The sequence below is a fragment of the Mesoplodon mirus genome (genome assembly GCF_964341445.2).
Source record: "Mesoplodon mirus genome assembly, chromosome: 7".
In the NCBI taxonomy this organism is placed as follows: domain Eukaryota; kingdom Metazoa; phylum Chordata; class Mammalia; order Artiodactyla; family Ziphiidae; genus Mesoplodon; species Mesoplodon mirus.
Window position 1 is genome coordinate 127,049,987 of NC_138983.1, and position 26,489 is coordinate 127,076,475.

The 26,489-nt window shown below is 58.0% G+C and overlaps 1 protein-coding gene across 10 annotated transcripts in view; it reads left to right on the forward strand.

The window, feature by feature from the left end:
- Positions 1–4,335: 4,335 nt before the first annotated feature.
- PHLDB1 (pleckstrin homology like domain family B member 1) overlaps positions 4,336–26,489 on the forward strand; it is a 45,151-nt gene continuing 22,997 nt past the window's right edge. For 4 of the 10 annotated variants that reach the window (XM_082628972.1, XM_082628973.1, XM_082628976.1 and 1 more), the window contains exons 1-9: positions 6,678–6,808; positions 9,897–9,977; positions 10,630–10,753; positions 11,691–11,861; positions 18,824–18,949; positions 20,662–22,010; positions 24,591–24,872; positions 25,423–25,563; positions 25,676–25,813. In XM_082628972.1, coding sequence (XP_082485098.1) covers positions 6,764–6,808; positions 9,897–9,977; positions 10,630–10,753; positions 11,691–11,861; positions 18,824–18,949; positions 20,662–22,010; positions 24,591–24,872; positions 25,423–25,563; positions 25,676–25,813 — 2,457 coding nt within the window. In that variant the 5' untranslated portion in view covers positions 6,678–6,763. Of the gene's footprint in view, positions 4,594–6,676; positions 6,809–9,896; positions 9,978–10,629; positions 10,754–11,690; positions 11,862–15,919; positions 16,104–18,823; positions 18,950–20,661; positions 22,011–24,590; positions 24,873–25,422; positions 25,564–25,675; positions 25,814–26,489 lie in introns of those variants that run through there. The other 6 variants (XM_082628978.1, XM_082628975.1, XM_082628980.1 and 3 more) reach the window with 6 other exon arrangements.

A 26,489-nucleotide genomic window follows, 5' to 3' on the forward strand; every position in this document is an offset into this window, starting at 1 on the left:
TGAGTGATGAAGGCCTTCCTTGGAAGTTGATAATTCCCTCAGAAAAGGCTTCTTCCTTACTTTCTTTTAACTTGAAAAACTATTGAATGTCACCAAATTGTTTGGAAGGCAAATCTCTGATGAATAGTAAGTTTCTGGAATGAATAAGTTTTTATTTTAATGTTGGAAGCCAAGATTTTGAGAAATTGCAAGAGAAATTGCAAGTATCTTTAATGTTGCTGAAGTGTGGCTTGGATCTCTGAGGCTGTAACGTTAATCCAGTGAAATGAAGCACACCAAAACCATGCCACACCCTCTGACTGGCAGCTGATCCCTCCACAGCATCAAGGGGAGTTTTTGTTGGCCTCTTGTGAGGGAAAACAAAATAATTAGATCTGACTGAGCATTCTGTTTAATGTAGGAGGTTTGTGGTTCCTGCTCTGGGTTAATTAATTCCACACAGAGGAGGTAGGGAGGTAGGTGAGTTCCTTTTAAAAAAAAGGTCTGTGGGCCTCCCTGGTGGCGCAGTGGTTGAGAGTCCGCCTGCCGATGCAGGGGAAACGGGTTCGTGCCCCGGTCTGGGAGGATCCCATATGCCGCGGAGCGGCTGGGCCCGTGAGCCATGGCCGCTGGGCCTGCGCGTCCGGAGCCTGTGCTCCGCAACGGGAGAGGCCACAACAGTGAGAGGCCCGCATACCGCAAAAAAATAAAATTAAATTAAAAAAAAAATTAAAAAAAGGTCTGTCATTCATCTACTCACAGTATCAAACCCCAAATCTATCAACCCATGCATCTCTACAGGAAACTTTGCCCTCCAATTTAACGTTGTTCACACTGGGTAGGCTCTCAGAGATTTCCAGGGTTGATAGAGCATAGCTTTTCTTAAAAGTTTATTGGACTTCCCTGGCGGTCCAGTGGTTAAGACTGCGCTTCCAGTGCGGGGGGTGCATGTTTGATCCCTGGTCAGGGAACTAAGATCCTGCATGCTGCGAGACAGGGCCAAAAAAAAAAAAGTTTTCATCTGCAGGGCTCATTGGAGGAGGAGAGGAGGAAAATAGGAGGAGTCCCCATTCTCAGGAAGATTGAAGTCGAACTGGAAGCAATGGCTGTACCTCCTTACAAAGCTTTCTTGCTAAGGTAGGTCGGCATCAACTGCAACTAGTGATACTCAACATGGGTCTCAGTAAGGGTGAGGAATAGAGCTTTGGTCTGGTAGGTTTTAGAGGAATCACTCAAAAGGAAGCAAAAACTCAGAATTGACTCCCCTGTACTATGCACATCTCTCACTGCAACCATCCTCTCCCTTCATTCCCTCTTTTTGCCCCATTTGGTAAATATATTTGCAGCTGTAGAGCTTCTTTGAAACTCCTAGAAGATCCACAAGTAGGTTGGTTGCTGTGTATTGCTCCTGACCCAAGAGCAGACGCATCTCTACAAGGGTCGGTTTCACATCTCACCCTGGGGAGTCAGTGACTGACGTGGAGGCAGGCTTTTAGGGAGTTTAGACTACTTTTCCAAACTGAGCTGTTGCCCCCTCTCAAACACAAGAGTCAAGCAACCAGGCGGTTTTCAGAAGCTTGGGCCACTCCCCTACCTCTACCCTCAGTGGTCAAAAAGGAAAGTTTTTTGCCTTGCTGTTCATAGGGCAGGGGTTATGTGGTTATTTACGGCTTAGTCCAATTCTGGGAAGTTCCCATAGGTGTAAATATGAGATCAGGTTAACGAGCTTTTTGAAAAAGAAGTGTTACCAATTCAAAGCAATGAGAGAAATGGAAATAGGTCTTGTTTCCCATTCTTTTGCCCGAATGAATGCTTGTTCTTTTCAGCTCATAGGAAGGTTCTGAGCCACGGAGGGTAAATAAGACCAGTCTTCTGTCCTACCCAAATTTCCCACTCAGCCTGGACGTATCTTAGCTGTGGGTGGAAGTGTGAATTGTGCAATTTCTAAGACAAGCTGAGAAGAGGGCTTCTGCTCTTTTGAAGGTAGTGAAGAAAGGTTTGAACTTTTTCTCCAAGTTGGATGCAGTGAGGAGTTACTTGGCATCATTGCTGCCACCACACCTACACTAATGATGCCTGATTCAGGATCCAAAGAGGCCAGAAAGGTTAGCTTCCTGGGATAGGGTGTGCATCTACAGGGATTGCTTGCTGTAATGAGCAATAATCACCTCTTTCTGGGGCTGGAGGGTGTACAATTTGAGAGGACGGACAGAGCTGGGAAATGTGCTGTGGCAAAGGCAGGCTGGGTGTGGAAGTCCACTCGTGACATTCATAGCCAAGTGAAGAGGGCCTTAAAAAATCCACCCTTCCACACCCAGCCTTTGCCCTCTCCCCCTGCTTCCACTTCGGAAAGTCTGAAGCATGCTTGGAAAGCTGTTTTCTGCTTTCTTCTCTCTTCCTCCCCCTTTCTGAGCTCCCAGCTGCTCAACCTCTTGCGTAACTGTGAGAGAGCACTGAGTTTTTTGATGGGCTCCAGATGTGGAGCAGGGTGGGGATGGTAGGTCTGAAGTCCCCTGAGTGCTCTAACTGTGGGAACATAGGGCCCCGACAGCAGGAGCGAGGACACATTGCACAGAACCTTTATCATGGGGTCAGCTGACCGCTGGGCTGGGAGGACAGAGAGCAGATGGGTGATGTTTCAACTCCCTGCCTCAGCATCAGCCGCCTCCGTGGCAGCCTTGATTATTCCCTGAAATTCCTCCTGACCAAGACGGTAAGGAAGAGCTGGAATTGTGAAACAGAGTTATGTGAAAAGTCTTTGCGGTACCCCAATCTGAGCCTCTTCCCTCAAACTCTGGGTCTTGGCACATAAGATACAACAAGTTTGGGGTTTGTTTCTTTTTCTTTCTTTTCTTTTTTAAACAGAATAGCCTGAAAATTACTGTTGTGATCTGCCTCATAAAAAGGTGGTCAGAGTTAAAATACTTTTATGAGCCTCAAACAGTATGAAGAAAGAAAGAATAAGAGGCTTCCACCCCCAACACCGCTCCTCCACCCCAGGCCAAATCCTGGGGCTTCCTGGTGCCCACAGCACATGCTGAAGCCTGATAGTTTAACCTCTATTAGCTATAGCAGGTAGCTGCAGAGAGCATCCCAGCCCCTCCTGCTTCTAGTCCGGTCAGCTCCAGCCTCCAGCCGTGGGGGGTCCCCCTGCTAATGCTGGCCCTGTCAATGAGTGACCAAAGATTCCTGCAATTCAATCTTCTGCTGTTCCTGGGTTAGGCAGGGAGGGTACACACTAAAGTCACTGAATCAGAGCAAGATTTGTCCATCCCAAAGAGGACAAATTATTTTCTGCTATCCTTCCCTCACTGGAATTTATGCCAGCCTTGGCTTTCTCCTTCCTCTCCTTCAGGGAGGAAGAGTCTCAGGGGTCCCTCCAGTGCTGGTTAAAGAGGTCCAGTCTAGCTGCGTTCAGCTCCCTAGGGCCTCCCCTGTCAGTCTCCTGGGGCGAGAGCTGGCTGTGCAAGGTAAGGATCCGCTGTCAGCTTGGATTTCGGGTGGGGAGAGTGACTTTCAACCAGGCTCAGTTTCTAGGCTTCCCTTAGGTTTTCGGTGCCCCCCTCTTCTTCCTTATTAACCCCTCGCTCCTACAGAGACCCAAACTGCTGTAGCATGGTGTGCTCAACAGTACACGTACAGCTTGTCTCCCAATTGTAATCCTGCAGGTTGTGGTGGGGGTGGAGCTACACGGGGTAAGACGATAATTCCATTCAGCTTTCCTGTGTTTTACAGTTTGCATGGCACTTTACCATGTCTCCTTATACCTATCCTTAGAAAAATCTGTGACACCCTATATGCAGAGTTATCCACCCCATTTACAGGTCGTCATGGTGGAGGGGCTTGGAGTAGGATGAGGAGAAGGGGCAACAGAGAGTAGACCTGGATACCCTCGGCAGATATTTGGAGGTGATGAGAATATGTTGTAGGGCTGTGACCATGAAGTTCATTGGGAGCTCATGGAGCATTCAGGCATCTAAAGTGAGAAAAAAAGAAGGTGTGTGGGCGGGTGTTTAGAGAAAAACTATCAAAAACACCCTCTCAGAAGAGCCTTAAAGCCTAGGGGTGGAGAGTGGTCTAGGAGAGTCCGAAGGGGAGGGTGAGTGGGTACAGGGGTGTGTACGTGGTGGTGGTAGTGGAGAGCCCAGCTGCAGAGAGATGAACAAAGCGGGCGCTGTGCAGGCCGGGGTGGCGGGGGCGGGGGGACGTGCTGCTATGGGAAAGGGTGGGTGGGGGGATCTTGGTCTCCAGTCCCACAAGGGCGTCTCCTCTGGCTGGCCAGGCGGACGGGACGGGGGACGGGGGCGGGGACTAGCGGGGGGGTGGGGTAGGGAGGCGGGACCCGCTCGTTCCCCTCCTACTCAGCGGGCTCCCAGGGAAAAGCAAGAGTGTCCTTCTGAGCCTGGGGCCGCGGCGGCCGAGCCAGGCGAAGGAACCAGTGTCCCCCTCTCCCCCCGAGGTAAGAACGCTCTCCACCACTACGCCTGCAGGTCCTGCTCGCTGCGCGGCTGGGACTGGATAAGAGGAAGTCCCAGGGACCTGGAGAGAGCCCTCAGATCAGCTCTGGGCTGGAAGAGCCCGGAAGAAACCGGTAGGGGAGGAGGGGGGCCACAGGTGAGTGCGTGGGGGCGCGAGAGGCTTTGTGCGGAGTGCGCTCCGCTGCTTTCCCGAGAGCTGCTTGCTTCTGCCCTCCCGAGCCGCCGCCCGCGCCGCCGCCAGAGGGGGCCCTTGCGCTCTCCCCCCGGGGGGAACGCGGATCCTTGTCCCAAGACCCTCCTTCGGGCACCCAGACGTCTGGGCGACACTCGCGGGGTCTCGTCCGCCTGCTCCCCACACCTCCCCTCTCTCGCCGACAGAAGGACTGAGAGCCCTGCACCAGGAAAGGGGGTGTCCCCCGGGGCATCTCAGCTCCAGTCCCGGGCCGGGCCGCCTTGGCGGACAGGAAAGGGCTGCGGAGTCCGGCTTGGAAGCAGTGGTGTCCGGGAGGGACTCTTGCGTGTGTTCAGGAGATGGGTGGCACATCTGAGGCTTCCCCGGCCCTCTCCAAGGCCCCGCGTCTTTAGGGGTCTGGGAGGCCAGAGGGGGGAAGCTCGGGGCAATGAGTCTCCGCTCTTGCCACGCCCGCACGGTCCAGATTCGAATCCCTTGCGGAGTTCCCTGGTGCCGGGGCTGAGCCAGGTCCTCCGGGCTCCTCCGGGATGCGGAAGCGCGGGCGCCCGGGGGCGGCGGGGGGCTGGGGCAGCTGGGTGGCCGAGGCGCCCGCGGACGCTTCCGCCGAGGCGGGCAAGAGGGGAGCCTGGGCCGGGAGACCGAGCGGTCCGACGGGGGACCCAGGGCGCCGGGGCGGGGCTGCATACTGGGCCCGTTAGCTCAGCCGTCCCGAGGCTGACTCATCGAACCGGTCACACACAAAGCCAACCTCCCGACCACGTCAGGCATCCCACGCGCAGACACACTCGGCGCCCCACCCGGCATCACCCACGCACCCTTCCCACCGCACACGCCACGCGGACAGCTGCGTCTCTCTCCGCCGTGACACGTGTGGGACCCAGCGCACACCTAGGACTCCACACACACGCCAAGCACCCGCAGCCCTCCCAGGAAGCCCACATTCACACCTGCGGCCCCTCGCGCTCACGCCCTTCCCCGGGCCCACGCACCCCGACACACGCGGCCCCGCCGTTCACACACACCCATCACGCACTCAGTCCTCACACAGGCCGACTGTTACACACGCACCCCCCACACACACACACACAAATGCTGCACACGCGGCCCCCCTCCCGCCGCCGCCCGCGGGGAGCCGGCGGTGTCTGGGGGCCGCCCCTTTCCCCCGCCGGGCAAACAAGCGGCCCCTTCTCCCCGCCCGGCCAAAGAAAGGCCGCTTGTCCGGCGTCAGCGGCGGGCGGGGCGGCCCAGCAGGCGGCCCAACACTGCGGCCTTGTCCCACCTGGCGGCCCTGGGGAGGGCGGCGAGGGGCAGCAGGGAGCCCTCCGTGCGGAAACCCAATTCAGTCCCCCGGCCTCCCGGCCTCGGAGAGCTGCCCTTTTCCGGCACCCCACCTCCACCCCGCACACAAATAAAATCACACCCCCGAACTACACTCTTGCCTTGTCCCGCCGCCTCTTCCAGCCCCGGCTGCCCGCCTACGGTCTCTCCCCACTCCTGGGTCCCCCGGCCTGCCCTCCGGCCCCCTCTTTTACTCCAGGGCCCCGCCTCCCGCCCCCCCCCCGGTCTCCCCCTCCACGGCCCTGGGTACCTTCGACTGCTCCCCCGGTCCGTCACCCCCTTTCCTTGAGGACTCCTCTGTCCCCAGTCTCCCCCATCTCCTTCGTCCCCCAGTCCCTCTACCTTTCCGTCCCAGTCTCCCCCCACCTCTGCGTTCCCTGGACTCTATCCGGTTTCCCGCCTCCTTCCCCTCCTCCCCATCCTCTGCCCTCAGTCTTCCCTCCCCAGCCCTCCTTTTCCTTCATCCCTCAGTCTCCCTCTTTCTTATTTCCCTCCAAATCCCTTCGTCTTCCCACCCGCCCCGTCCCTCCGCAGACCCCTCGTTTTCCTTCTCCCGAAGTTCCCTCCGTCCCTGGCTTTCCCCCGCGCCCTCCCCGGCCCTCGCCCGGCTCCGGCGCCCCGCCCGCTGGGCTCCCAGCCTCAGTTTCCTTCCCTTCCGGCCTCCTTCCTCCGCCGGCGGCCCTTCCTCGAGGGCGGATGTTTGCCGGGCGGGCGAAGGCGGCGGCGGCGGGTCGAGAGGATCCCTACTCTGCCCCGGAGGGCTCGGGCCACAGCCATGCGACGCCCGGGGCGAGGCCTGGGCTGGCCGCCGGGGCCACAGGTGAGACCGGAGCGGAAGCACCCGTGCGGGGGCTCCGCCGGGACCGCTTTCGCTCCGGGGCCGGCCTCGGACCTTTCTTCTGGGGCCTAATTTGGAGTCTGGACTTCCTCCAGTGCCTGTCGGTTCCAGACCTTTCCGGCCGCTCCCTGGGCCCCCACCGCCCTGGCTAAGGTGCCGAGACCCCCGAAGTGGTGACTCTGGGCGCCCCACGAGGCGCAGAGAGCTGGGGACCGGGTAGGGCTGCTGATCCCCCGTGGCCTGGATGCCCGGGCGTTCGCGCTGGGCCGAGAGGCCGGAGGTGCCGGAGCGGGGTCACCTGCCGGAGCCCCGGCCTCGCCCCACAAGGGGCCCTCCAGACACCCAGGCCTCTGCCACCCGGAGCCCGAGGAGGACCTTGGGCATCTCTGCTCGCGGTGCAGGAGGGCTACTGAGAGCCGAGGCTGACCGCGGCGCTTCCCCCAGTCCCTCCTCCCCGACAGCTGGACTCGCACCGCAGGGGCCTTTTTTTGGCAGCGGGTGGGGCGGGGTTTCCCAGAGGGGCCGCGGAGGCCGGGCTGGGCGAGCGGGGTGGGTAATTACAGCCCCGGGTAGTGGGCAGCCCGGTGGGACGGGAGCAGGTCGGCCGGTGGGAGGCGCCCCGGAGCAGCCCGCTTGGCACTCCTGGCCGGGGGTGGGGTGGGAGGAGAGGGCGCCCACGCCCCCCACGCCCCCCGACCCGCCCCGTCCCCCACGCCCCCCGCCCCGTGGCTGCTCTCCCGGCCGCTGCGCAGCCCCTGGGTCAGAGCGCCGCCCGCGTGCTGGGACGCGCTGGTCTGGTGTACCTTTCCACTTCACCTGGATTAGGTTTCGGAGCTGGGGCCACAGCCCCGCGCCTCCCAATCTCTACATCTTTTCTTATCTTCTCTGTCTCTCCCTACACCTCTCTCCTTATCTCTCCTTCTTCTTTCACCTTCTATTCCCTTCTCTCCTCCCCTCCAATCACTCGTGTTCCCCATCAACCTTATTCCTTTACAATCTTTATCTGCACTTGAAATCCTTGGTGTAAATAAATGAGCACACCCACTGCTACCTCACAGAGTGATAATGACAACTTGACAGGTGAAGAAATTGAAGCCCAGATAGGTGAAGTGACTTGTTCAAGTTCATGAAGCTCATACTGATAACTGGCATGTTTATAGTGCTTTGCACTTCACAGAGTATCATTTCATATAATACCTGAATCTCCAGACAATCATCTTTTAAAAAAAAAAAAACCCTAATAGTTTTATTGAGGTACGATGTTCATACCATAAAATTCACTTAATTTAAATGTACATTCAGTGATTTTTAGTATATTTACAGATCTGTGCAACCATCATCACAAATAAGTTTTAGAACATTTCTATCACCCCCCCCCCGAAATCTACCCATTTATATTCACTCCCCATTCCACCCCTAGCCCCAGGCAAGCAGTAATCCAAACAATCTTTCTTTTTTCTTTAAATCATTATTCCAGTTTTATAGAGAATGATCTGACACTCAGAGAAGTTAAGTAACTTCTCCAAGATCTCTCAGCTAATAAATAGTAAAGTCAGGATTAAAATTTAAGGCTCTTGTACCCCAGTCTAAAGCTCTTTCCACTAAGTGATGATGCCTTTCCTTCACCATTACTTATCATTTTGTTTTTCTTACCCCCTCTTTTATATAAACTCTCCATCCCCAGCCCACTCTCTTGCCTCCCCTCCCTCAGAGAATGCTGAGGGATTTCCCTGAATACAGCAGTCTCAGTCCCTGGAAATTCTTCCCCCTGGCCAGATCTCCTGGGGAGGTGCCAGGCCAGCTTGAGCTTTGGTGTAGGTTAATGGCCTTTGCCTTCCCTCTTCCCAGGCAGACTTGGGGCGGGCCCCAGGCCCTGTTCCAGCCTCTCTTCCGCCAGCTTGGGTGGAAATGGTGACGGAGATGATGCAGTCCAGGTCCGGAAGGGTGGAAGCTGGGAGGGTAAAATTAGTAACTCTATGGCTAAGGCCTTTGGGCCCCACTGCCAGGGTCAGACGTTACTTGGAATGCTGGCTCCTCCCCCCCACTTCTTCTCCAAGTCCCTTGGAAGATGGCTGGAAGAGAAAGTGGAGGGGCACCCTGCCTTCCTACATCTCCCTCCCTACCTTCAGTTACACTCTTTTCAACTTCCCCAGAAACATTGTTCAGCAGCAGATGAACCTTAGCAAGTTGGCCAAGGATGGGCATGTAGGTACATATTAGTACACAAAGGTCCTTCGTCAGAGTTTGCAGGTACCAAAACTGTGAGCCAGGGAGAAAGGGATGAGTGAGGAAGAGTTCAAGTTCTGGCTCTGGAATCTATCAGTATTTTACCTCTGGTTCTAAGGACCTCGGCTTCCTACAGCACCAAATCAGGTGAAGATCCCCAGAGTCCTATATTCCCAGTGTTAGTCACCATGGAGGGTTTTTATTTTTTTGCTGACTGTTTGGGGGTAAGATTGCTTTCTGGGGAAGAGAGGGTGCAGGAATTGAGACAAAGAGATGGCAGGAATAGTTGCGTTTTTCCCGTGTGTCTCCTTTAAGAAAACATCCTTCTGAGACCCCTGGGAAAATAGACAAAGGGAGAAGAAGGAGAGGGAAAGGCTGTGGGAGGGAGCTCCTGCTCAGCCCTGCCACCCACCTGGGGCCCCCTGTCTACCAGTGTCCCTCGAGGGACTTCCTTGGACTTGCTTCTCCCGCTAAGGTAGATTTCCCCCACCCTGCTTACGGCTCCAGTTGTGTGAGGGTCCTCAGCTGCCAAGGCCCGAGTCCTAGGTGTCAGAGGCAAGAAAGTACAGCAGTACAGGTTGGGCCCTATAGGACTTTTTGGGCTTCCTATGTGTGGCAAGGGCCAGGACCGGTGTGGTGTGGTATCCACGCCATAGCTGAAGATGCGACATTGCCTTCTCCCAGGAAGCTCCTGAGCTGCCTTGACTTCTCCCTCAGCAGGAGCATGCTGGAAACCACGGTGACACGGGCCTGCGCCTTCCCTGAGAACCTTGCTACAGAGCCTACTCTTTGCCCTTTTCTACCCTGGCCTCCCCACCTCACCTGTTTTCTGCTGTGTCCGCAGGAGCTCTGGAGCCCCAGGACAATGGACACTATCAATAGGAACCAAGTGGGCCCTGGATGCAAGACCCCAGCTATGGTGCAGGTGAGTGTGGTTGGGGGCAGGGCAAGCGGGCTGTTTGGTGAGGATGTGCCGACTCCTCTACCTACGTGGTCCCAGCCCAAGGATGACAGCGGTACTACCTCTGCTCTTCCCCAGGTCCCAAGCCTATTAACAGCTAAGTCTTTAGCTGAATTAGGTTAATTGGTTCACCCAGAAAATACCCTTTGAAAGTCAGGAAGTGTTTTACAGATTGACCCTGAGCTGTATCTCTCTCCTCGATCCAGGCCCTGCCCTCTCTTGTAATTTAGTTTAACAGGGGCAAACAATGGCCAAGTGGATTGCCACGGACAGGTCTACAGGGACAAGTCCTGATCGGTCCCCTCTACCAGTAACCCCTCCTCTTACCAAGCACCTCCCCACTCCCCTTACTTTCTCCTGTTTCTGTCCTAACAGACAAAAAGGGCAGTTAAACCAAGACTTGAGATAAATCCAGTGGGACGAGTTAGTGGCCTAGATTCAGATCTAATTACAATTTAGTGGAATACTGCTCTGTGCAAGATTCTGCACTACACCCTCAGAGCCCTTTGGAGAGGGCAGGTGCTGGAGAGAGTGCTGGTGTGACGACGGGGACTAGGGTGGTAAGGTGCCGGCCAGGAGTCTCATGATGCTCATCCCCCACCTCCACTACCTGCAGAAAGGACCCTTGGACCTGATCGAAACAGGCAAAGGGCTGAAAGTGCAAACGGACAAACCCCATCTGGTGAGCCTGGGCAGCGGGCGGCTCAGCACGGCCATCACTCTTCTGCCGCTGGAGGAAGGTGAGTCTGGGGGACATATGACCTGCCACCCCTCCATCCCCATAGACATTCCTGCCCTGGGATCCTGGCATGTGCTGGGGCCCTCTTGATACCTGCTGGCAGTGTTCACCTCCCCCAAATGGGAGGCTGTGCCACCTACCCCACCAGTTTGCTTCCCTTGTCTCTGCCTGCCCAGACTAATCTGGCTCCATGACTGGGATTAAAGATCAGCTTAGAAATCAGGAGGAGAACACTGAAACAGGAGAGCACATGGCTCTTGGCAACCACTGTGGCCAAGAAGAAAGGGGGCCCCCTCCAGGGCAATGCCTGGCATGGGAGAAGGTGCTGGTGGAGATGGAGAGATGGCAGTGGGGGCAGACCTCCTAGTTAGGCCCTGGCACAGCCCCTTCCACCTTGCAGCTTCTGCCCTTCCTCTCTACTCTCGAGGTTGCACTTGTTGCCTGGGTGACACTACATTCCCCACATTCTCCAAATACCGGTCCCAGGGGCTCTGCCAGGGGGAGGGGCTGTGCCTGCGGAAGCCCCGGGAGAGTTGAACTGAAGAGAGGGGAGTGAGGCAGGGCAAGGGTTGCAGGTGGCAGAAGGGAGGGAGAGAAGAAGGAGGCAGAGAGAGTTTGAGGAAAAGATGGGGGAGAACGGGGAAGGAGGAAAAGGGCTTAGGGAGGGAGCACGGGGGGACAAAGGGAAGGTCTGCAGAAAAGTCCCCCTGCCCTACTCTATCTGTGGATCCTCTGTGCCCTTCAGGCCTTCATCTCTGGGTCTGAGAAGAGCTTCTACCCCTTACTGTCTCGACCAGGCTCAGGGGCCCCAAAGGGGTGGCCAGTGATTCTCCCTGGAGTAGGAGGTGGCAGGAGATTTCTAGTGTGGCCCTCCTTGCCCCACCTCTGCCAGCTCAGCCTAGACTACCCCTCTGACTCAGTTTGCCTCCTGTCTTCAGGGAGGACAGTGATCGGCTCTGCAGCCAGGGACATCTCACTGCAGGGTCCAGGCCTGGCTCCAGAGCACTGCTACATTGAGAACCTGCGGGGCACCCTCACCCTCTACCCCTGTGGCAATGCCTGCACTATTGATGGGCTCCTGGTCCGGCAGCCCACCCGACTCACTCAGGGTAAGTTCTGACAGCCCCGAACCTAGGGAGCTGTTTAAACGCTCGTGCATGACAGGTGCAGGGGAAGCCTGCTGTGTTGGCTGCCATGGTAACCGCCTGAGTGGCCAAGTTGGGGGTGGGGTGCTCAGGTGCATCTGGATCGGGAGCATTTCGAAACCCCTCCAGCATCCAGACTTATCTTCAACCTGCTTTTCTTTGGTCACCCCCATCCTGCCACCGTGGGGAGAGAAGAGGGCCTGCTTCCTGCTCTCAGAGGGCATGGGGAGTGCTGCAGTGGTCGCTCGTGGTCGTTAGGGGGGAGCAGTGGGAGCAGCAGCGAGGGGAAAGTGGCATATGGCTCCACGATGCCAAGAGGGAGTTGTTCTGAAAGGCTGTTGAAGTTGGGGAGCTGTTGAGGACAATGGCGATGGGACAAGGGCAAAATCTGATGGCAAAATCTGAGGACACGCTCACTCCTGTTAAAACACTGTTGACAGTAGCTTCTGGGTCATGAATATGGTTACCACCCTGTTTCCCAAAGCAACAGGCCATTCCGTTGTGTAAGGGAGCTCTAAAAACTGGGCCTCTGGTTACTATGGTGACCAGGCAGGTAAGGAGTTGGCCAGGTAGCACTCTGATAAACCAGGTGTGTTTGCCCTGGACATCAATGTATACAGGGAAGCACCGTATTAGGGGGATGACAAAACTGGATTTGGGTGGGGGGTAGAGGATGGAGCTTTGGACTAGGCCTGGCTCTAAGTAGGAGGACCCATGTCCTGGCAGTGTTTTCTTGGGACTCTTACCTCTTACTGGCTGGAAGCTCTTTTGCAGTGGAAATCCCACTCACTCCACTGTTTCCCTCTCTCCTTCTCTTCACACCTCTCGGGGTCTCTCCCTTCAGGGCTGACCCAGGAGACCCAACCTTCCTGCCTTTGGGAGTGTCGGGGGGACAACAGACTCCAGTGAGACAGGTCTGCCAGGAGCAGCAGCAAGCAGGCCCTCATCTCCTCCAGGGCTTCTCTGACTCCAGATAAGAGGAGGAAGCCCCATAAGTTGAGGCTCTTTGGCTGTGATGCCATCTGGCTCCTGACCGTCCTCTTCCATCTCAAAGAGAGCACCTTCCCCAAGATGTGGGTACATGGAAGTGGGACAGTAGAACAGCAAGGAGAGGCCGAGGCAGAGTTCAAAGAAGGCTGGAGAAAGAGCCCAGCCCCAGATCCCTCACGTTCGTGAGCAAGAACTGTCTTCCCCTGTGCGTTGTGAGCAGGGCGGAGGAACCGGTGCTCTGTAGGCCTCTCTTGCCTGGTCTTCCCAGGGCAGCATTTAGCTCCCTGAGAAGAGGGAGGGCCTGGGCCAAGATGGAATTCTTAGGCATTTCCTGTGGCCCAAGTGACCCCCAACTCTTGCCCAGCCAAAAGCCCACCCTGCCAACTATGTACCCTCCCACTCTCTCCTGACCCTAAACCCCCTTCCCTTTCGCTCCCTTCCACCCCCATAGCTGCCTTGTCTAGGCTCGCCTGTTTCAGAAGCTTGGCAGCCTGGGGAGGGGTAGGCACAGGCACAAAGGAACGGGTGTTCTTCTCCCCAGCACTACCCCTCCCCTGGGCTCCAGGAGCTGAGGGTTTCCTTGTCTCATCTCTGGAGCAAGGCACCAAGCCCAGCCCTGCCTGGCCCCACTCCGGACATTCTTGGGAGTGCGTTTCCCTGGAAACTGGGTGGCTCGGGGGTGCATGTGCTATCTCTATGTGTCTGTGTAACTGGAGTGTGTTTATGTATCTCCGGATGTGTTTGTGTCTCTGGGCTTGTGTATCTTTGTGTTTGTGTCTTTCCTTGTGTTTATGGATCAGAGTGTTCAAGTTGGGGGCAGGGGTGAACTCAGGGCTGATGGTAACGAAGTGTCCGTGTGTGCGCCTGTGAGGATATGAGAACTCACTGGCCACGTTCCTATCTGTGGGCATATATGCAAGAGGATCATTTTCCCTGTCTTGTTCCCCCGATCCAGCCTTGTAGAGGGGACCCCCCCTCTTTGAAAAACAGAGGGCTACCCTAGAAATAACAAGGAGCCCTCTCTGGCTGGGCCGGGCCTTGGATGCATCATTCTGGGCACTGGGCCCAGCCATAGGCAATTGGAGAGGCACACGTCATCACGAGCAGGGTGGCAGTGACAGGCTCTTCCAGCAGGAATATGCCTGGCCAGGGGGTGGGGGGAAGCAGGCAGAAAACAGATGCCAACATTTAGCTAAAGCTATGGACATGGGAGCCAGGAAGATCCTGCTTTCAGTCCTATCCCCGGGTATCCTGGGACATCCCACGCTGCCCTCTCTCTACAGAGCAAGAGGCGGAGCTAGGAAGAGGACCAAGGAAATGAGGAGGAATATCATTCTGGGTCTAGGCTGTCCCGCCCCGAGACCACATCGCCAGACCACATGAAAGATCTGGGAGGGGACCAAGTAGGGAAGGGCCCGGAAAGCCATGAAGCTCAGGGACCAGGCTGTCTAGACCGAAGGTCCTCATCCTCTCCCAGCATTCACTGCCAGCCCTTCGTTGGAGTCTCCTTCACTCCCCAGGCGCCTCCTTGGTGGGTAGGGGCTTCTGTGAGGGCCAGCAGGGGAGGCTCCCTGGAATGTGGCTGGTGAGCCAGGATTCCAGAGTTATCCAGCTGCCTCCCTCTGGGATCCAGGACACTGAGCCTCTTCCTCTTCCACCCAGCTGTCAGTTATTCCTTCTGTAAAATGGGAGTGATGCCTCCAACTGTCCTCTGTTATAAGACTGATAAAGATCTTGACTAATAAAGCTCAGAGGAAGGAGAGAAAAAGCAAATGCTCCTAGCTCCCCACTTCTTTGTGTCTGCCTCCTGCCCCATTTCTCCCTGGCGGTATCCTCTGTGTCCGTCTGGGTCTGTCCAGCTGGCCGTCACTGTTTCCAGACCGATGAATCACATTTCCTGAGGAGATTTTTTTTTAAACCCTCCCCCTATTTTGCATTTGACCCTATATGGTTTTCCTTTTTCCTTCAGAAGGGGAATAAGCTGTATGTGAGCGTGTGTGCGTGTGCGCGTGCGTGTGCGTGTGTGTGTGTGTAGTGTGGCTGGGTGGGTAGGAGTTCAGTGAGGGTGGAAAAATTGTTTGACTGTTTCTCTGACTTCAGAGTCTCTCTGGGGACTGAGTGAAAGGCTACCTGTGCCTGAGTGAGGCTATAACCAAGAGAGGCTGGTGCCTGAGGGGTGGTATGTTTGAGAATAAATGTGTGTGAGAGACAGGACGTGTTTAACTGGGGTATATCTGTGTGACTCAGAGTATGCACAGCCGAGTGGTGTCTGTGTGACTGAGCGGGTGTTGGTGTGTACCTGGGAGAAAGTGTGTGGGGCTATGTGTGGGTCATGGGGCGAGGTGAACTGCTGGGAGGGTGGGGGTAAGGGGGGCAAAGGAGGAGGTGTTTAGGGTGGAGACAAGGGCTGGGCTCAGTGCTGCTCACATTGCACAGAGCACCGCCTTGGCCTGCACTTGTCACGGTGGCAGACTGAGGGCCAGAGCTGGACCCAGTGACTTAGCTGGATTCCCAGGAGTTTCACTCTTCTCTCTAATATATGGAGCCATAGACTGTCAGAGCTTAACCTCTGCTGTCATCAAGCCAGCCTCCTCACTCTGTTGATAAGGAAGCCGAGGCCAGAGGGTGTGACTGGCCCAAAGTGCCCAGCCAGTCAGGGGCTGGGCCGGCCCCCTCCTAGGCCTCTGGTGACTTCTGGCCACAGCGGGGTCTCAGTGAGACCCCAATTCTCCTCACTTCTGCCTCCTGGCTCTTCACCCTCTGGCCTCTGTATCTACCTCTCACCTTTCCTTCTCTGTCATCTCCCTGGAACCTTTCCTCCCTGCCCCACTTCTACTCCTGACCCGGGCTCCGGACTTCTGAGCTGGCTCCCTCCCCGCATCCCCCCGCCCCGCCCCGCCCCGCCCCGCCCCGCCCCGCCCTGCCCTCTCCATCCCGCTCCCCTCTCCTCTCCTCTCCTCTCCTCTCCTCCATCACTTCCTCTTCCCCTCCTCCTCTCCTTTGTCCCTCCCTCCCAGGCTCCCTTCCCCCGCCGCCAGTGGCCGGCCCGCCCCTCCCCGGGCATTGGTGGCTGCTTGCTGCCTCGCCGCTCGCTGCTCCGAGCCCGGAGCCGGCGGCGCGGGAGGTCGGCCCGCCTCTTCAAAGGCCCGGGGCGGGCCAGGGACCTGGAAGGCTCGAGCTAGCAGGGGCGAGCGGTCCGGAGGTCCGGATTCGGTGGTGAGTCCTCAGCCCCCGGCGGCCGCAGCCCCGGCAGCCGGGCGCGGAGCAGCTCGGGCTGGGAGGGGCGTGGAGGGGGTGGGGAAGCGTGCGAGGAGGGGGATCGGGTCCCTGGCCCCGCTTGGGAGCTTGAGGCCGTGAGGCTCGATCGTGTGTGTGAGCCCTGAACATATCTAAGTGGGGCGCCTGGGCTCGGGGCCACTCCTCAGCGGGGCAGACTTCATTTTCCCCAGCACTGGGCGGTCCCCTCCGTGGGACCTGCCTCTCTACGGGGTTGAGGGGTCCTGGTTAGGATGAGCGGAGCCTGTGTTATGGCTCAGAGGGGGTCTCGGATGGAAGGAGCCAAGGCCCCTCCTCCCATCTTCCCTTCGCCCCAGCCTCCTTTTGGCCAGTTCATTCTATTTGTGTGGCCAGCAGGGCAGTGACTGTCGCTCTGAGTGTGAGGCTGTCTGCCTATATCTGTGTGTCTGTGTGTTTCTGAGTGTGTATGTGTGTGAGCCGGGATGAGAGTGTGTTTGTGTGTAGTGTTTCCCCCCTGCATCTCTCAGAGATAGGATCCACCCTCTCCTTTGCCCCGTTTGTTTTTTTCCCTCCAGATGTGCAGCTCCTCCACCCACCTGCACACAGCTGGGCCCTGAGCCCCTTTGGGGAGGAGGGGCACAAACACAACTTTGCCTGGATGAGAAGGGGTTCTTGGGTTTCGTGAGTAGACTGACCTTTGGAGGTGTGGGGCAGGAGTGGGCAGAGAGGAGGTTTCTTCCCAGATATAGGTTTGCCAGGCCCCTGGGGGCATGGGACCAGAGTTGGGGCCATGCCTGGGGCCCCTGAGTGCAAATAGAAAGTTAATTTGGGCAGGAGCTGAGCTGCAATCAGTCCCACTGCCCTCCTGCCCGCTCTATTAATACAGATCCAGCTCTGCTGCCTGGCATCACCTATTTATAGCCCCAGAGGCAGCATAGCCACACCCCTTGTATAGAGGAGGGTGAGGGGCAGAGGAAGGGGCAGGGAACTCACAGCTCTAGGGGCCAGGGCCGGGGATCCGTAGGTGCCCACAGCTTCCTTGGTTGGGCCTGGCACTGATGGGCTGGAATCCACCCAGCCTCCCCACCTCCTTCCCATTCTGGACTATGTGGTCAGGCTCCTGATCTGCCCCGCCCCCCCTCCCTCCCTGCCCCCCATCAACCTAGGGTTGAGTGGGTCTGTCTAGACCCTGCACACTCATCATTAATTAGCTTGTTAAATGGCTGAAAGGAGGGGGCGGGGAATGGCAGGGTTCTTTCTGAGACAGCTGTGGTTGTAATTAGGTGGACAGTGTGGCTGGCTATTATTTATTCCGGTTATGATTACTCTGTGATCAGCTCCTCTGATTGGTGGCTTGGCAGGGAAGGCTCCCTCCTTTCCTAACCACCCATCAGCCTTTTAGAATTGTTGGTGCCTGCCTGGGAGGGCCTGTGGGTTTGCCGAAGAAGTGGGTGATTTTGTCTACTATGTTGTCTGCTATGGGCTTCTCAGCCTGCTAGCCCCCCATCCGTGGCAATGCCCAGGGCCCCCCAACAGGCTCCTGAGCTCCTCAGTGGGCGGCCAAGGTACCCACGTGGCCTGGGATGCCCCATGCCCTTGTGGCCTGCCTGAGCTGAACTGTCTCAGCGTCCAGGAATGTAGACTTCCCTGCCAGTCTTAGCTCAGACTGGCATGAAGCTTGGGGTGCCAAGTGGCACCAGATTGGGTAGAGAGGAACCTGGGGCCAGGGGCCAAGGGCATAGACAAATTGGAAGAGTGGGTGGTAGAGACCACCAGGTCTCTGGCTTCTCCCAACAGAGCATCTTGTGCAGAAGCCCTCTAGCACCTGGTGTGGCTGGGAGGAGGAGTTCTGCCAGACAGGCTTAGGCACAGTGGGCACACCTGTCACCGTGCACACTCCCGGTGCCCCTGGCTACATTTTCTGGCTCCCACATGCCCTCCCCACTCCATGCACTCACACTTCCTGGGCAGGACTGGGCTTGTGTCTACTGCCTGGGAATGTGCTTGGTTGAGGCTGGGCCCACTGGCCTAGGCTTGGCTGCATTCCAGGGGAGACCAAGGAGCAGGACGATGTCAGGCCAGAGAGTGCTTTGACAGAGAGAAAGAGGGTAGCAGTCGTTCCCGACTGTCAGAAAGGGTGGCAGCTCTCTTAAGGAAGCGAATTCTGGTCCCCGCAGGGGCATCTGACTGATCCATGGTGTTTCCCTGTCCCCTATCTCCGAGCTTTTTTGTGATCCTGGAAGTTGCTGCCTCTCAGACTGACCCTTCTACACAAGTGGCAGATAGATGGATCATGATGGGAGGCACATGGGTGTCTGTGTTCTCTGGAGAGCCTTCTCCACTTACAGAGCACTGGCATACACTGTCTTTCTAACTCTTCAAGGTCAGTGGTTTTGTCCTCATTTTTCTGTTGAGAGAACTAGACTCAAGGAGGTGAAGTGACTTTACCTGAAGATCTCACAGGTAGTATGAAGAAAATTTAGGACTAGGACTTACAAACCAGAGCTCTTTCCCCTCGGCCCTGTGCTGTGGAGCTGGGCTGGGGCCTCCGGCACGGGGGGAGTCAGGTGTGGACCAAGTGGATGCCGCTGAGTGCAGGTGGGGATGACTCTTCAGAGCCTGGGGTGAGCCTGCTGGTGCTGCGGGGTGAGGGCTGCCTCAGCTCTGCCTGCCTTTCCAAGCGTTTGCTTTCTCTGCAGGCTGCATGTTGTGCCTGGGTCAGTCCACCTTCCTCCGCTTTAACCACCCGGCTGAAGCCAAGTGGATGAAGAGCATGATTCCGGCAGGGGGCCGGGCCCCTGGACCCCCCTACAGTCCTGGCCCGGGTAGGTACCCACTTGGGGCACGTGGCTAGTTTGGTGGCACCCCGTGGACAGTCCTCCTCCGTGCCCACTCCAGCCGCACTTGCAGCATCAGGGCAGGACAATACCCATGATCTGGGCTTGCTGCCACCTGCCATGGGCCACTGGTGGAGAGTGCCAGGCAGTCTGACCACTGGAAGAGATCCAAGAAGTGCTGCTTGGCTGGAATTGGGGAATCATGTGCCTGAGGGATGGGGGGCTGTGCCAGCCTGTGTCCCACTGCCCTGGAAGGTGCCACCTCAGTGTCTGGGACCCTGACCCTCTTATGTCACTATCAGGGAGCCCCACCCTTGAGGGTGGTCTGTGGGGGCAGAAGGAAGCATCCAACTGAGCTGCTGTAAGCTCTGGGGCGGGGAGGGGGCGTCCCACCTGCTTGTGATCATGTCCTTGGGCCCTTCCCCACCCCCAGGCCATGCCATGCCAGCTGATGGCTCAGTTGAGCAGCTGCAGTTTGTGTGTGAATTATTGATCCCCAGAGGAGAGTTGGTGATTGTCCCAGGGAGCCAGCACAGCCCCCCTCAGCCCAGCTGCCTAGGGGGCTGGGTGCAGATCAGGAGGCTGCCTATGGGCCTGCCACCCCAGACTTTGCACGGGTATTCAGATGGCTGTGGGATGACAGGTGTCAATGTGCTACTGGGACAGGTGGACATGTGTGTCAGGTGCACCTAGCGGGGTGGCATCAGTGGCTTCAATGGATCATCCGGGGATCTGAGGAAAGATGAGTGGTCCCTGGGATCACCAGTATCCACGGCAACCCCTCTGCCTTTGGTCCCACACAGTCCCCATAATTTTGGACCCAGACTCAGTCTTGCAAAGCCTTTTTCTTCTTCTCCTTTCTAGGCCCTTGGAGGCTCAGAAGCTTGGGTTCCCAGTCCACTCCCTGGGTAGATTTACCCTGCTCCCAGCCTGGCATTGTCATGCCACTCCCTCAGCTGTTTGGGGCAGTGGTTTCAGAGACTCCTGGTTGGTTGACAAGGGCTGGGGCAGGGCAAAGGCAGGCTCTTGCTGGCATGGCTTAATGGGCTAATTGGAGGCACTGAGCTGCACCTAGTTGCTGCCCAGCCTGGCTTCCAGGAACTGGCCTTTAGGGCCAGGCCCCTCCCTTGCCTCTGACTGGATAAAGTGGTGCTGCATACACCCCTCGCCCAGCCCTGGAGGCTTTGTGTGTGTGTTTCCCTGGGTCTCGGCTGCTGTGTTGGGAGGCCCTTATGTCCTATTAGACTGGGACCACCTCCTCCCCGGAACTTCTGGCCCGCTCCCCAGCGTGCCCCCATGCCCTTTGCAGAACGTCCACCTGTCCTTCCTGAAGTAGAGCTTGAGGAGGTTGAGGAAACCAAGGTAGGGAGGAGCCTAGTCTTAGGGTGAGTAGGCAACAATGAGGCCTAGAAGTGCCTGGCCCTGTTGCCAACTCTGTCCTAAGTCATAAAATGTTAGAGCCAGGAGAGCCCTCTGCCTTTACAGAAGGCAAAACCAAGGGCAAGTGACTTGGGGAAGTTGCACAGCAGGTTAGTGGTGGAGCTGGCACTGGGACCCAGATCTCCTGGCTGCCTCTCCAGAGCCTTTCCAGCCCTATTCTGCTGGCAGGACATGGGAGTGCTCACTCTTGTGCATATGCGGCTCCCTAGGGCCTAGGAGATGAAGACCAGGTCCTGAGGCCTCTTTGCGTTTTCCTTCAGCAGAGTCAGAAAGCTTGGTGAACGGGAACCACACCCCACAGCCTGCAACCCAGGGACCCTCAGCCTGTGGCAGCCACAGTTCCCTGGTGAGCTCTATTGAGAAGGACCTGCAGGAGATCATGGACTCACTGGTGCTCGAGGAGCCTGGAGCTGCTGGCAAGAAGCCTGCCGCCACTTCCCCACTGTCACCGATGGCCAATGGTGGCCGCTACCTGCTGTCCCCCGCGACCAGCCCCGGCGCCATGTCCGTGGGCTCCAGCTATGAGAACACCTCTCCAGCCTTCTCTCCGCTCTCCTCACCAGCCAGCAGTGGAAGCTGTGCCAGCCACTCCCCCAGTGGGCAGGAGCCAGCCCCTCCCATGCCCCCCCTGGTGCCTGCCCGGTCCTCTAGCTACCATTTGGCCCTGCAGCCCTCACAGTCCCGACCCAGTGGTGCTCACCCCTCTGAGAGCCCCCGGCTGGGCAGGAAGGGGGGTCACGAGAGGCCGCCCAGCCCTGGCCTCCGAGGTCTGCGGACAGACAGCCCTGCAGCCACTGTCTTGGCAGTGGCCTGCAGAGCCACCGAGAGCCCCCGGCCGGGGGGGCAGTTGCCCCTGGTGGCGATTGGCCTGAGCGAATACCCGGCTTCCGGTGCCCGTGGCCAACCCACCAGCATTCCTGGCAGCCCCAAGTTCCAGCCACCAGTCCCTGCTCCTCGAAACAAGATTGGCACGCTCCAGGACCGCCCTCCCAGCCCTTTCCGGGAGCTGCCAGGCACTGAGCGGGTGTTGACAACCAGCCCCTCACGCCAGCTGGTGGGCCGAACATTTTCCGATGGGTCCGCTACCCGCACCCTGCAGCCTCCCGAGAGCCCCCGCCTAGGCCGGCGGGGCCTGGACAGTATGAGAGAACTGCCTCCCTTGAGCCCATCTCTGTCCCGAAGGGCTCTCTCCCCCATGCCCGCCCGGACCACCCCAGATCCCAAACTAACCAGGGAAGTGGCAGAGAGTCCCCGACCCCGGCGCTGGGCAGCCCATGGGGCTTCACCAGAGGACTTCTCCGTGACGCTGGGGGCGCGGGGCCGTAGGACACGGAGCCCCTCACCCACACTCGGGGAGTCCCTGGCACCCCGCAAGGGCAGCTTCAGTGGCAGGCTGAGCCCGGCTTATAGTCTGGGCTCTTTGACTGGGGCTTCACCCCACCAGAGTCCCCGTGCCCAGAGGAAGCTCTCCAGTGGGGACTTGCGAGTGCTTGTCACTCGGGAGCGGAAAAACAGCATCACAGAGATCAGTGACAATGAGGATGACCTCCTGGAGTACCACCGGCGGCAGCGCCAAGAGCGGCTTCGGGAGCAGGAGATGGAGAGGCTGGTGAGCGGATGCCAGGGAGGCTGCTGGCATCCATGACGGGCTCTGCCAGAGTGTGGGTGGGCCAGCTGGCAGGGAGGGAGGGGCCCGTGGACAGGGCCTGGGCTTCCCAAGCTTCTCCACTTCCGGGATACACCGTAGTGACCAGTATCTCAAGGCTCTGGTGCCCTGAACAAGAACTTTCTTTGAAGTCTCTAAGGCCTTATTTCAAATTCATGCTCACTTTGCATTTATTCCATAACACAATGTTTGTTTCCATGTATAAAAGAAGTTTCACATTATGTATCTGAATACAATGAAGCTCTAGGAAAACACACCACATTTATGATGAAGCTTTGTACATCTCAGTTTGAGAAGCGGGTCTTAATGATTAGAAGGCTGAAGCCCAGAGAGGGGAATGGGTTTGTGCAAGGTCACACAGCAAGTTCTGGCAGAGCTGGAATTGGAACCCACGTCTCCTGTCCTTCCAAGGCTTATCCTTTAGAAAAGACTCTGGTCCTTCTTTCTTGCTTCTCGTTGGCCTCTATAAATGGGTGGGAGCTGCTCATCCTGGCCCATGCTGGATCGTCTGGAAATGGGGGTGGCAGGGGAGAAGAAGAGAACAGGATGGGCAGCCCCCCTGGCTGATCCAGGTCAGTCTGTGTGATAGTAATTATGTGTGCTGGGGTGTGTGTGTGTGTGTGTGTGTGTGTGTGTGTGTGTGTGTGTGTGTGTGTGTGTGTGTGTGTGTGTGTGTGTGTGTGTGTGTGTGTGTGTGTGTGTGTGTGTGTGTGTGTGTGTGTGTGTGTGTGTGTGTGTGTGCGCGCGCGTGCGCGCGCGCACGCACACGTGTGGGTGCCTTTGGGGGCTGGGTGTGGTTCTGGGCAGCTGTCCTGGAGATGGCATCTGAGCTGGGTGGGGGCTGGGATTCCCCAGATAGAGCAGGGAGCTTGAGGGGCGCTGGCTGCTGTGTCCATGCTGGAGCACGTGCACAGGAAAATAGATTCTGCCCTCTTTCCCTTGCGAGCAGAAGAACGGGGTTCCTGGGGGCCCAGGGACACTGGGATTGGTTTGAGGAGGAGAATCAGAACTGAGGAGGTTTGCCTGGAGCCCTTTCAGAAGAGGCTGGGACAGCTTTGGGTGAGGTGAGGGTGTGGGACCTTGTGTCTGTGCTGGGTCCGGGAGGGATGAGGCAGGACCCCCAGTCTTCTAAGTTACTATATCTTCTGTTTTTGCCTGGCCTAGACAAGAGTGCTTGCCCCCCGCCGGGGTCTCATCCTGGAGAGGGGGCAGTGAACCTGGCCCAGGCAGAGTGGTGGGGCCAGCCTCCCTCAACTCCATTCAGCCTTCCCGCCCCCTCCCCTGCCCCGCCCCACGTGCCTCCCCAGCCTTTACCTGCCCCACCTGCCACTTTAAATCTTGGAGGCTGCCTGCCCTGCCCCTCCCATCTCCACCGGGCTGCTTATCTTGGTCCTGGGGCAGGGGCGGGGCCACTGGCCCAGCCTCCTGGGTGCTGAGACTCTGTTCCTGGTTTTCTTGCTATGGAACTGGGTAAGCAGCAGGAGGGAAGCTGGGTAAGTGTCTGGGAGGTCCTGGCCAAACTGGTGAGAGACACCAGAGGTTGAGGGACCCCAGAGAGAGTCTGGGGGAAGCCCCAAGTCTGGAGTGCTATGAGTGGGAGAGGGGGCACCGACCGGGAGCATGCCTCTACTATCCCTCCTTCACCTTCTTAGGCCCCTGGGAGGTACCTGGGTGGGCTGTGTGGGGAGGGGCGGATGCAGCAGCTGGGCCACGGAGCACTGACACCTGGGCCCAGGCGTTCAAGTGCTGGCAGCAGCCCGGCCTGCTGGGAAGGAGCCAAGGGCTGCCAGAGGGTGACTGGAGCTGAGATGGGGATGAGGAGGGCTGTGGCCCAGGCCTCTCGGGCAGGGTGTATACACGCTAAGCACATCTTTGTGTAAACCTGTGTCAGGTCCCTGTGGGCCCCTGGGTCTGTGTTCCAGCCCTGCTTGTGTCGGTCGGTGCCCACCTGTCTGTGTGCTGGACTGTGCTTATCCGTGTGTGTGCCAGTGTGCGTTTGTGCATGTCAGGACTGGTGTGTTTGTGTGTAGCTGCCTGTTAATGCAGGCCCGGGGTACATGTTGTGTCCTTGTGTGTCAGTACTGATATGTGGCGGTGTCTCTGTGGGCCCTGGTGTCTTTGGATCTGCGTGTATCCGTGTCAGCATAAACACCTGCGTGTTTATCTGTGTCTCATTGTGTTCTTTACTCTGCTTACCAGCGTGTGTTTCTGGGTGTGTCCCGGTGTGTTCACGAGGAAGCCCACCCTGGGACAGAATGAGAAGGGAGAGGAAACAGGAAGACAGGAGGGGCTGGCCGCGTGGGCAGGTGGCACGACAGCCTTGTTCCTCCTGTCCGCCTCTGCGGCACCCACCCTCCTTCCCTCTGCCTCCCCAGACCTTGGGCTCTGGGCTCTCCTGACTTGATTCTGACCCCGAGCCCCTAGTGTCCTAGTCCTCTCTCCTGACGGGACACCGTGCCTGGCTCTAGCCCTCCTGGGACCCAGCCTCCCCCCCTTACGCCCTGCTCTGTCCACCCTCCCCAGGAACGCCAGCGCCTGGAGACCATCCTGAACTTATGCGCCGAGTACAGCCGGGCCGACGGGGGACCCGAGGCCGGGGAGCTGCCCAGCATCGGGGAGGCCGCCGCAGCCTTGGCTCTGGCCGGCCGGAGGCCCTCACGAGGCCTTGCGGGGGGCACTGGGGCCTCTGGGCGGAGCAACGAGGAGCCTGGAGGTGCCACCCAACGCCTGTGGGAGACCGTGGAGCGCTCAGATGAGGAGAATCTCAAGGAGGAGTGCAGTAGCACGGAGAGCACCCAGCAGGAGGTGGGACCCAGCAGGAGGGGGGACCCAGCAGGAGGGGGGGCGCAGGGTGGCCTGCCGCAGCTGAGGAGGCACGCATGTGTGGTGGATGGCAAGGCCCAGCGAGGGGGAAGTATATGAAGTCTGGGACGACATCAGGGTGTAGAAATGAGGAGGCGGGACTCCCCTGGCAGTCCACTGGTTAAGACTCCGCGCAGGGGGTGTGGGTTCCACGATCCCTGCTCTGGGATCGAACTAAGATCCGCGTATCCAGTAGCGGGGCCAAAAGAAAAAAAAGAGGAGGCAAGGAAGAGGGGGAGGTGTTGATGAGTTTCCCAAGCTACAAATATGCTTTATGACCTGGCTTTCCTTGGAGCCCCACCCAGGCCTGGCACTTGGTGGTGAGTCTATTACTTTTAGCCAAGCTGTATTGCTCCCCGTGCAGGGAGGGGCGTTTCCTCCTATCTCAGTCAAGCTGCCCCTTCCGAGCACCCTGAGAAATGGGGATCCATTTCCTTAGTCTCATCCTGGAAGGCTCTAGGCTTCCCTAGCTGATGGCTGCCCTCCCCTCCAGCATGAAGATGCACCTAGTGCCAAGCTCCAGGGAGAGGTGCTGGCCCTGGAAGAGGAGCGGGCTCAGGTGCTGGGGCGAGTGGGGCAGCTCAAAGTCCGGGTGAAGGAGCTGGAGCAGCAGCTGCAGGAGTCGGCCCGAGAGGTGAGAGCGAGGGCCCTGGCTGGGCTCCTCCCCAGGCACGGTGATGGCCCCAGAGTGGCCTGAGTCCAGCTGCCTTGAGTGGCCTTGACGGGGACCCTGCTGTTGCCTCCAGGCTGAAATGGAGCGGGCACTGCTGCAGGGGGAGAGGGAAGCAGAGCGCGTACTGCTGCAGAAGGAGCAGAAGGCGCTGGACCAGCTGCAGGAGAAGCTGGTGACCTTGGAGACGGGCATCCAAAAGGAGAGGGACAAGGTAACCTACACCAGGCCTGGCTCAGTGCTGGGCACCTGTGGCCCGGGAGAAGAGGAGAGATGCCTTCTCTGGGGCCCCTAACCTCTTACCTCATTGTTCATCCTGCAGCCCGGCTGGTCTCTGGGCCCCTCCAGGGGCAGGGGGCCTTATTCTCCGTGGAAAGTACCAGCCTGGAGGGCGCTGCCAGGGTCTGGGCTGGTGTCTGGGGCCTCCTCTGCCTGGGTCTCTGTTCTACATCTGGGTGCCTGGGTGCCTGCCATTCTGGGCCCTTCGTGCCCCTTCTAGGAAGTGCCGAAGCCCCTTCTTGGGCGGTGAGCACAGCCCAAGGCACTGGTGCTGGGGAGTGGTTCAGGTCTGGGTGTCTGCATCTGGAGGACATCTGCCTCCAAGCGTGGCTCCGGTGCTCAGGATGTGGTCTTTGGGAGATGGCCCTCAGGTCTCTGCTTCCCCTGAGCCTTCAGGATCTGCAGCCTCCCGTCCCAGGTGGTCCCAGCTCCTGCCCCTGGCCCTTTCAGATTTCGTGCCAGCCTGCTGGGGCCGCTCCATCCCACAGGGGCCGTGTCAGCCACGCCCAAGATGTCCAACAACGTGCCAAAAGCTCCGAAGTGGAGAGGGGCCACCTATTTCTGGACTTGACAGTATTTTTCCAAGAATTAATTTTCCTTCTGGATTTTTT